Raw genomic sequence first — 10,539 nt, forward strand, 5'->3', positions numbered from 1 at the left:
CTGACAGGGAGAAGGACTTGGGGATCCTAGTTAATGATAAACTTACCTGGAGCAGCCAGTGCCAGGCAGCAGCTGCCAAGGCAAACAGGATCATGGGGTGCATTAAAAGAGGTCTGGATACACATGATGAGAGCATTATACTGCCTCTGTACAAATCCCTAGTTAGACCGCACATGGAGTACTGTGTCCAGTTTTGGGCACCGGTGCTCAGGAAGGATATAATGGAACTAGAGAGAGTACAAAGGAGGGCAACAAAATTAATAAAGGGGATGGGAGAACTACAATACCCAGATAGATTAGCGAAATTAGGATTATTTAGTCTAGAAAAAAGACGACTGAGGGGCGATCTAATAACCATGTATAAGTATATAAGGGGACAATACAAATATCTCGCTGAGGATCTGTTTATACCAAGGAGGGTGACGGGCACAAGGGGGCATTCTTTGCGTCTGGAGGAGAGAAGGTTTTTCCACCAACATAGAAGAGGATTCTTTACTGTTAGGGCAGTGAGAATCTGGAATTGCTTGCCTGAGGAGGTGGTGATGGCGAACTCAGTCGAGGGGTTCAAGAGAGGCCTGGATGTCTTCCTGGAGCAGAACAATATTGTATCATACAATTATTAGGTTCTGTAGAAGGACGTAGATCTGGGGATTTATTATGATGGAATATAGGCTGAACTGGATGGACAAATGTCTTTTTTCGGCCTTACTAACTATGTTACTATGTTACTATGTTACTATGTTACCTGCTTTGGTACTCTAACGCAAGGTACTGTAGGCCGCATTATTGATCTCCATTTGTTCCAAAAATTATCAGAGACCACCATATATCAGGCCCATAGATGGGCTACCAATAGTTAAAATGACATGATAATCCAAGGCAGATGTCACATCAGTGTTGTGATGGTCCCTGGCCTCAGCAGCCTCTTCCATACCTGACAGATTACAGTCAGGAGACCAGCAGCCGGTCCATGGATCACTGTCCGCACGCAGACCTGAACACTGATGCACAAAGACAGCCTAAGGGCCCATTCACACATGTGGTTAGTAAACCTCATGTGACTGTCACAATAGAACGCATGCCCATTGTAGTCTACCTGGCTGGTCACACGTGCCAAAAAAAGTAGACCAAGAGTGAAAGGAAGATTTGGGACATTACAGGGATTTTTGAGAAGGTGGCAGGAAAGTGGCGGCACTGGTAAATTCTGGGTTTAATCTCACCTGTATGATACATGCCCGGTACCTTCGTGGCTGGAGATTACCAGCTCGGTGCCGCTGACTCACCGCCGTTAATCCCTTCCTGTTGTGTACAATGCAAGTAGTAAGATGGACAAACAGAAACAAATCACAAACAATCGTCACAGGTCAATAAAGTTTCCAATAGTGACCTGAACAGGCATCATTGTACTTGCAGTTCTATGAGTGGGTCCCATATCTGGTGGGCTCAAAACCATCTGAATTATATACGTCACATCATAGAAGAAGCATTAGGAATAAGATCCAAGTGTGGCCAACCGTTGCGATTCCCAGTTTAACATCTCACATTACCTCCATAAAAAGTGAAGATTAAGAACCCAGCGGGGGGGGGGGCTCTGCTTCTGAGAGGGGTTAGGGGGCATACGAATTTCACCTAGCCATCCACTACCAGGAGTAAATATGGTGTTACACCGCAGCCCCCTTAATACTGATGCGAGACTTTCCATTAAATTAAAGTGCTCAGTTAATTCAGATTTCAAAATGTTTTAATAGGCAAATGTAACAGAAAGAAAAAAAATCCATTAATATTTATAGTCACTGCAAGTGTCACACAAAGCCAGGAAATGAGTGAGAAATATAAATATACAGAACACTTATTGCATAGATAGGTCTACTGTCCAGAATCGATGGGGTGGGGTCCTCAGCCAGCCTCCTCCGCTCTTCTGTACACTTGCTTACACACCTGATCTTCACAACTTAGTTCCTGCAGGATGGAAACAGATTATAAATTAAAGCCCAAAACTTTGTATTGTTAGAGAAGTCGCTCCGTCCTGGAGGCTTTATTGCCAGCTATACTTTGCCTGTGGCCAGGCGTTCTATAATGGCGGGCAGGTAAGGGGGGATTATCCACTGCACAAGTTATCACAATGCCAGAGGTAATTGTGTTTCTATGGGTGAAGTCTAAACCTGCAGCACTAGTCAGTTTCAGCTATGGGGGCTTCTCCATGATGTAAAATCTCATCCTTAGTTCTGGTACTGTATTACAGACGGTGCCCCCCCCCCCCCCCCCCCCCCCCTCCACCCTCCAGAAAATCTGCTGCCGACCCGTTTCCGGACCACAGACTTTTTATAGTCTAAAAGAAGTCACAAGATGACCCCCATGAATTGCCCTTTACCCCAAGCTGCACATATTAGACCCATGTACTACTATTGAGGAAGGTGGTGGGGGGGGGGGGGGGGCACTTGTGCATCTGTAAGTACCATCTGTCTTTTATATAAATTTTGCTCCCCCACCAATAATGCCATGTATATGCGATTCTGCAGGTGGGGGGCACTAATAAATTTGGGGGTGCCTGTTGCATCATGAAGACACTACCATGCTTACGAGGGGCAAACCTACCCCGCAGCAGCTGCATCAGCCTCCACCGTCCCTACCCGACCACCAGCATGGTGCCTTGGCATTTCGCAGGCAGCCCACTCACATGTCTGTGCGCACCCACACAGCGGAGACGAGAATTACTGACAAGATGAATCCTGAGGCTGAACGCCTGCAGATCACAATGCAGCAGTCGGGTAGGAAACGTTACCCAAAACATAGCATTGTACCCCCGCTTGGAAAGTCACAGCAATTTCTGGACTTCTGCAATAGCCATGAACCAGGAGGAGCAGTATGAGCAACTCCATGAAGTGATCGTTTATTATAAAAGTGTAGGATTTGGGGGGGAATGGTCCCATTTTTAGCCTGGCAGTGTCAGCACCACCCTTTATGTGGATGCACCAGTAGGTAATACATACCAAATGTAGGTCATCACCGTTGATCCAGTGTGTCCACCCTCGATTCTTCTTTTCTCCCTTCTGAACACAAACGAGGCGCCCATTGTCCAAGGTAACCAGACTCTGGGGAGACAAATAGAAGTTAGACTAGGAGGAAGAGGCGACTAGTTATTTACTTTTTAGATATGGCTGGAAATACATGTTCTACCCACTTCCCTGAAGCTTTAACGTTCTACCTGCAGTGCTAGATTTTCTCCTGTAGCCACCCCTCAACTTTATGACATCATATGCAAGAGGGAACACAGAATTGTGAAAAAATTATATATATATATATATATATATATATATATATATATATATATATATATATATATATATATATATATATATATAGTCACAGAAGAAACAGAACTGGAAAGTTTCTCCAAATTCAGGTCAGAAGTGATGGCTCCTGACTAGAGATGGGCTGCCCCCTGCTGGCCAGTAGTGAAACTGCCCACTGATCAGTGGATGAAGCAGCCCTATACAATACATCCAGGTTACAATCAGGATAAAGGCATCTTAAGCACCTTCACATATCTGAATAAAATTGGTACCGGTATCACGGTTTTTCCTGGTATGCAAGATATATATTTTACACATACACACATGTACAAATGAAGGGGGCCTTAAAGGGACTTTGTTTATTTTCTCCTCTGCATGAAAGTCACAGGACATGGCTGGAGAGCAGGGGATGGAATGCTGCACATTTTTTAATCAGTCTTTAATAGTGTGCTAATCCATTTAGGTTTTTAAGGGGAGGAAAAATAAATCTGCACCATGTGAATGAGGCTTTAGATATGTGATGTTCCTCTAAACACGGCTTCCTTCACCCACAATCTAAGGGACTAACCACTCGGACTTTACCTGGCATTTCCGGTTGTCCAGGCCCTTTGTGTCCTCATCAAACTCTTGTCCCAATGTGAACTGAACCCGATAACTGCGCAGGCTGCTCTGGGTCTGGATCTCGAAGGATTCTCCATTTTGTACGATGATTTTTTGAGGCTTGATTAGTTTTGCCAAGTTCCTGGTGACAATGTCGATACCTGTAACCAATAAAGACGAAGATTATGAGTTGTCTAATTGTCTTGGGTGTCAATATCTCCGCTTGCTGTCAGCACCTCATAGTCAGAGGCTGCGCAGTCCTGCACATAGTCACATTTATGGCCACTGACAGCTCCTTTTTATAGGGTTTGTTAGATTTGTATCCAGTTTGTAATTCAGACCAGATACATTGGTGTAATGTGGAAATACCTTGGTCCCATTGCAAAGTCACGACCCCCAACTACCAAAATAATTTATGACACCAAAAGTCACGACCCCCAACTACCAAAATAATTTATGACACCAGTGTCCAATGGAGCAGAGGAGCCTTTAGGTTCCCCCAGTGCAATAACTAGCCCTGCAGCTTTTACAAGGACAAGACAAAGACAAGTGCAGCTGCTTAGAGGAGTAAAGCAGCCAAAGTAGAAGCAAAGAAATTCTTATTGAAAAACATAATACAAATAGAGGGAAAAACAAAACATACCAAAATGGGCTTTTTTTTTTTTTTTTTTCCCGTCAAGAGAGCTGGTTTAAAGAAACATGTGAACACAGCCTTAAAGGGGGCAGATTGCCTTCATCTGAGTCAGGTGCTGGATGCAATCTGTGCTTCTGTCATTGCACCAATATACTGACTCTGCCACACAGCTCCTCTGCGCCACTGACTCAGCACATGGGAGTCTCTCTCTCACTCTCAAACTGGGCTATGATCATGGATCCATAAAAAAAACTTTTGTGATTGTTGTGTTTAACACTATTGTGCATTTTTGTGACAAAATTCAGAATTGGTGTTTAATAGCATAATTGAGGGATTCTCCTGATTTGTGTCAAACCCTTTGATGTGTGGAGCAGACAGCTGGGCTGGAGCCTGTGCATTCTGGGGGCTGTGCATTCTGGGGGCTGCGGGCTGTGCATTCTGGGGGCTGTGCATTCTGGGGGCTGCGGGCTGTGCATTCTGGGGGCTGTGCATTCTGGGGGCTGTGCATTCTGGGGGCTGTGCATTCTGGGGGCTGCAGCCTGTGCATTCTGGGGGGCTGTGCATTCTGGGGGCTGCAGCCTGTGCATTCTGGGGGGCTGTGCATTCTGGGGGCTGCAGCCTGTGCATTCTGGGGGGCTGTGCATTCTGGGGGCTGCAGCCTGTGCATTCTGGGGGGCTGTGCATTCTGGGGGCTGCAGCCTGTGCATTCTGGGGGGCTGTGCATTCTGGGGGCTGCAGCCTGTGCATTCTGGGGGCTGTGCATTCTGGGGCCTGTGCATTCTGGGGCCTGCAGCCTGTGCATTCTGGGGGCTGCGGCCTGTGCATTCTGGGGGCTGCGCATTCTGGGGGCTGCAGCCTGTGCATTCTGGGGGCTGCGCATTCTGGGGGCTGCAGCCTGTGCATTCTGGGGGCTGCGCATTCTGGGGGCTGCAGCCTGTGCATTCTGGGGGCTGCGCATTCTGGGGGCTGCGCATTCTGGGGGCTGCAGCCTGTGCATTCTGGGGGCTGCGCATTCTGGGGGCTGTGCATTCTGGGGGCTGTGCATTCTGGGGGCTGCAGCCTGTGCATTCTGGGGGCTGTGCATTCTGGGGGCTGCAGCCTGTGCATTCTGGGGGCTGTGCATTCTGGGGGCTGCAGCCTGTGCATTCTGGGGGGGCTGTGCATTCTGGGGGCTGCAGCCTGTGCATTCTGGGGGGGCTGTGCATTCTGGGGGCTGCAGCCTGTGCATTCTGGGGGCTGTGCATTCTGGGGGCTGCAGCCGGTGCATTCTGGGGGCTGTGCATTCTGGGGGCTGTGCATTCTGGGGGCTGTGCATTCTGGGGGCTGCAGCCTGTGCATTCTGCAGCCTGCTACACTGGCTGCTTAGCTCCATTACTGTGAACAAGGAGTTTGCAGAGAATCACTAACGGATTTTTCTTACTAATGTTTCAAGATGAGTCTTGCAGCTGTTGCAATAAACTAATACAATCACGTTGTATCATTCACTTAGCAAAACATTACAGTTACATTGTCACTAATGTTATGGACAGTCATTTCTGTGGGAAGAACTATTCCACAAAGAATGAAACCAAGTTACTTTCTGTCTTCACCTGTTGCAGCTCAGACACTTCGTACATGACCCCTGTGTCTGCTGTGGTGGGGGGCATCATGCTCTGCAGAGACTTTGGCATGTTGGAGGTTGCATTTAGCCAGGTGACAGCTGCATTTAGGGGCGGCGGGGTGCATTTAGGGGCAGGGGGGGGGGGGGTAATGGTGCATTTAGGGGCAGGGGGGGGTAATGGTGCATTTAGGGGCAGGGGGGGGGGAATGGTGCATTTGGGGGGGGAATGGTGCATTTGGGGGGGGGGGGAATGGTGCATTGCTTTGTAGGTTACTCCTGGTCACTCAGGTCATACAGGTAACAACATGGCAGCAGCGCCCCCTGGTGGAGACAACTATATGAGCAGTAAAGCTGCCAATGCCAGCCCTCACCCCTGCCAAACATAGGACAATGTGACCTGTCATCACCCACTTACCCAGGCTTTGCAGGTAGCGGTCACAGTTTTCATTGCTGACCATGTTCCAGGTGCCACTGAAGTCTGGTGGAGCCATGAGAGCAGAGCTGTAGAGCCCCAGAACAGCCGAGCAGTTATATACTGAGTGAGGAGGAGTGTCAGCTCAGCAGGGAGGTCCAGATACAATCAGCTGATTTTAACCCTATCTCTACAGCTTGTGCATGGATGGGGGGTAAACCAGTGTCATTTTCCTCATACAAAACACAGTCTCTCCAAATTGTATGTAAAGCACAGAATTCACAGCAACCTTGTCATGCAAAGCGTCAAAACCATGCAGGCATCCTAGATCCATTCTTTACCATTCCCAACCACAGGATTGTGCAGGTAACCTACACTTTTAGGCCATGTTCGCACCATGAACTTTTTATGTTGCAGGTTTTCTTCAACAATTATGTTACTTACATTTGTAATAAAAAGCTGCAACATCAAGAACTCACCAAAAGCTCATTGTGTGAATGGAGCCATAGGCTGGATTTGCACATCCATGTTGCATAGCCGGAGTATGGAAGACGCCCGCCCCGGCCTCGGGTCTCCGGACCTGAACTCGACACCACCATATTCACAGGTCTGTCATTGCAGTCCATACTTGTTCTGCTAAAAATCGGTGCGTGACTCCATCCTCAGCTATTAACAGCAATCAATGGAGTAAAGCAGGAGCTCAAGGGTTAAAATCAATTATCGGCGTTATGGAAAGTATCACTGTGGCCTTGTAGAGGCAGCATGGTGGCTCAGTGGTTAGCACTGCAGCGCTGGGGTCCTGGGTTCTAATCCCACCCAGGACAACATCTGCAAAGAGTTTGTATGTTCTCTCCGTGTTTCTGTGGGTTTCCTCCGGGTTCCTCCCACACTCCAAAGACATACTGATAGGGAATTTAGATTGTGAGCCCCAATGGGGACAGCGATGATAATGTGTGCAGACTGTAAAGCGCTGCGGAATATGTTAGCGCTATATAAAAATAAACATTAGTATTATTATAGAGTATTGACCCAAGTCAGGAAGACATCCAAAGACCAGACATATTGTAAAATATCTTACCAGAAAAAATCTGCTTCTTTATGATCCACTCAGATCTGTCTGCAGTGATGGATGACATTACACCTGCTGCCTATAGAAGTCTATGGAGAAGGGAGAGAGAAGGCGGTGGAAAGAAAAAGAGGAGAAGCACACAACGAGAAAATGCTGAGACGTCTAGTGCTTAGAACCTGGAGAGGGGGAAACACTATAGTAATGCTGGAAACAAGTGATATGGCGGCCAGAAAGTGTTCTCCTGTATTCTGCTCATGTGCATGGCGCCATTAATTCCACAGCGTATACACTCATCTCATGTGCACCTGGCGGATTATTCTGAGAAGACACCTGACATGAAAGATGAGATGATTAATGGTTGGTTTCACTTGGGGCTGACCAGTGCTACATGCGACTGTGATTTGACCAATGCAGATGATGATGGCGGCTATTGTACTTTTGATGTCACTAGTGTACTCGTTGCTCGGGTGTCCTCCCGAGTATATGTTATTGCTCGGAGATTTAGTTTTCATCGCCTCAGCTGAATGATTTAGGACTGCTGGACAGGCTGAGAACATGTGGGAATTCCCTAACAAACAGGCAACCCCCACATGTATCCAACGTATCTGGAAGCCATAAATCATGAAGATGAGGCGATGAAAACTAAATCTCAGAGCAATAACAAATACTCGGAGGACACCAGAGCGGGAAAACCCGAGCAACGCGTACACTCGCTCATCACTAGACGTCACCTGTCGGTTTGGGCTTGTAGGACTTGTTAGGGCCACATTCACACTGTCAGTATTTGGTCAGTATTTTACATCAGTCTTTATAAGCTTAAACCATGAGGGTGATACAGAAGTTGTCCTGATTTTGGCTACAAATAACAATGTAAAATACTGATCAGATACTGACTGTGGCCTTCGGTGAGCGGGGGGCACCATTGTGTCTCTACGGCACCAACCTCCACAGCAAAGTAAGGACAGACCAGTGTCTTTTTCACCCCATTTCAAGCAATTTTTAGTCATGTTTAATCAATGTTAGTATTTTTTTGCATTGGTTAGCCATACAATATCACTTCTTTGTACTAACTTAGTATAGAAATTAATAAAAGTGATGTTTTATCCTGTACCCGACTGTCAGTGTCATTATCCTGCACCCCGAGCGTCAGTGTCATTATCCTGTACCCCGAGTGTCAGCGTCATTATCCTGTACCCCGAGTGTCAGCGTCATTATCCTGTACCCCGAGTGTCAGCGTCATTATCCTGTACCCCGAGTGTCAGCGTCATTATCCTGTACCCCGAGTGTCAGCGTCATTATCCTGTACCCCGAGTGTCAGCGTCATTATCCTGTACCCCGAGTGTCAGCGTCATTATCCTGTACCCCGAGTGTCAGCGTCATTATCCTGTACCCCGACTGTCAGTGTCATTATCCTGCACCCCGAGCGTCAGTGTCATTATCCTGTACCCCGAGCGTCAGCGTCATTATCCTGTACCCCGAGTGTTAGTGTCATTATCCTGTACCCCGAGTGTCAGCGTCATTATCCTGTACCCCGACTGTCAGTGTCATTATCCTGTACCCCGAGTGTCAGTGTCATTATCCTGTACCCCGAGTGTCAGTGTCATTATCCTGTACCCCGAGTGTCAGCGTCATTATCCTGTACCCCGACTGTCAGCGTCATTATCCTGTACCCCGAGTGTCAGTGTCATTATCCTGTACCCCGAGTGTCAGCGTCATTATCCTGTACCCCGAGTGTCAGCGTCATTATCCTGTACCCCGACTGTCAGTGTCATTATCCTGCACCCCGAGCGTCAGTGTCATTATCCTGTACCCCGAGTGTCAGCGTCATTATCCTGTACCCCGAGTGTTAGTGTCATTATCCTGTACCCCGAGTGTCAGTGTCATTATCCTGTACCCCGAGTGTCAGCGTCATTATCCTGTACCCCGAGTGTTAGTGTCATTATCCTGTACCCCGACTGTCAGTGTCATTATCCTGCACCCCGAGCGTCAGTGTCATTATCCTGTACCCCGAGTGTCAGCGTCATTATCCTGTACCCCGAGTGTCAGCGTCATTATCCTGTACCCCGAGTGTTAGTGTCATTATCCTGTACCCCGACTGTCAGTGTCATTATCCTGTACCCCGACTGTCAGTGTCATTATCCTGTACCCCGAGTGTCAGCGTCATTATCCTGTACCCCGAGTGTCAGTGTCATTATCCTGTACCCCGAGTGTCAGCGTCATTATCCTGTACCCCGAGTGTCAGCGTCATTATCCTGTACCCCGAGTGTCAGTGTCATTACCCTGTACCCCGAGTGTCAGTGTCATTATCCTGTACCCCGAGTGTCATTATCCTGTACCCAGAGTGTCAGTGTCATTATCCTGTACCCAGAGTGTCAGTGTCATTCTCCCAGGCCCGTATACACTTTATAGACACATTGCACAGTATATAAAGCTCTTGTATATTCGCGCTGTGCCCCGGACATCTGCGGAGCTGCAGTTCACCACTTCTTGGTCACGTACAGCGATGAATATTTGTCTGACCTGGTAAATACAGACGGTTGTGGCGTCTGCTCCACTTTGCACCATCGGCGGCTGCACGGTGTGAAAGGGCAGCGTACAATAGCAGAGCGTTCACACTGGCAGGAGCGGCTCCGTCCAGGGGTCACAGAGGACTGATGTAACCCAAGGACAAATTGCAATTAAGGATAGAAAGAATGTATGCTATACGTATGCAATGACTAAGATCGTACTAGATAGAAACGCGTCGTATTAACTTCTTTTTTCACTGGCATGCATTCCTGTCTGTGCAAGGATATATTGAAATGAAGACATTTTAAATGGACAAATAAAGAACTACTAATTTTAAGGAGCTGGAACATCACATTCTTTCTATCCTCTGTTATTACACGTCCTGGTCAAAGACGGAGTTCTGTGCACCTGCGGTGATCGGTG

General features: G+C 47.6%; 1 protein-coding gene across 2 annotated transcripts; it reads right to left on the reverse strand.

The window, feature by feature from the left end:
- Positions 1 to 1,723: 1,723 nt before the first annotated feature.
- Positions 1,724 to 7,690, reverse strand: RBP7 (retinol binding protein 7). 2 transcript variants are annotated; one of them, XM_069741949.1, is made up of 4 exons: positions 7,618 to 7,690; positions 3,876 to 4,054; positions 2,991 to 3,092; positions 1,724 to 1,959 (listed from the first exon to the last, which is right to left on the reverse strand). In XM_069741949.1, exons 1-4 carry the CDS (start codon positions 7,673 to 7,675, stop codon positions 1,897 to 1,899), a joined length of 402 nt encoding a protein of 133 aa, XP_069598050.1. In that variant the 5' UTR covers positions 7,676 to 7,690; the 3' UTR covers positions 1,724 to 1,896. The 2 variants fall into 2 exon arrangements, with proteins under 2 accessions (XP_069598050.1, XP_069598049.1); XM_069741948.1 differs by lacking the exon at positions 7,618 to 7,690 and adding an exon at positions 6,543 to 6,730.
- Between the last annotated feature and the right edge of the window lie 2,849 nt (positions 7,691 to 10,539).

The sequence above is a fragment of the Ranitomeya imitator genome, chromosome 10, assembly GCF_032444005.1.
Source record: "Ranitomeya imitator isolate aRanImi1 chromosome 10, aRanImi1.pri, whole genome shotgun sequence".
NCBI classification, from domain to species: Eukaryota; Metazoa; Chordata; class Amphibia; order Anura; family Dendrobatidae; genus Ranitomeya; species Ranitomeya imitator.

Excerpts from the sequence above, each read along its gene's own strand:
- RBP7 (XM_069741948.1), bottom strand. The coding sequence starts at position 6,618 with ATGGCTCCACCAGACTTCAGTGGCACCTGGAACATGGTCAGCAATGAA. Across the intron at positions 4,055-6,542 it reads CCGCTACCTGCAAAGCCTGG|GTATCGACATTGTCACCAGG; the intron begins GTAAGTGGGTGA and ends TATTGGTTACAG. Across the intron at positions 1,960-2,990 it reads ACGGTGATGACCTACATTTG|GAACTAAGTTGTGAAGATCA; the intron begins GTATGTATTACC and ends TCCATCCTGCAG.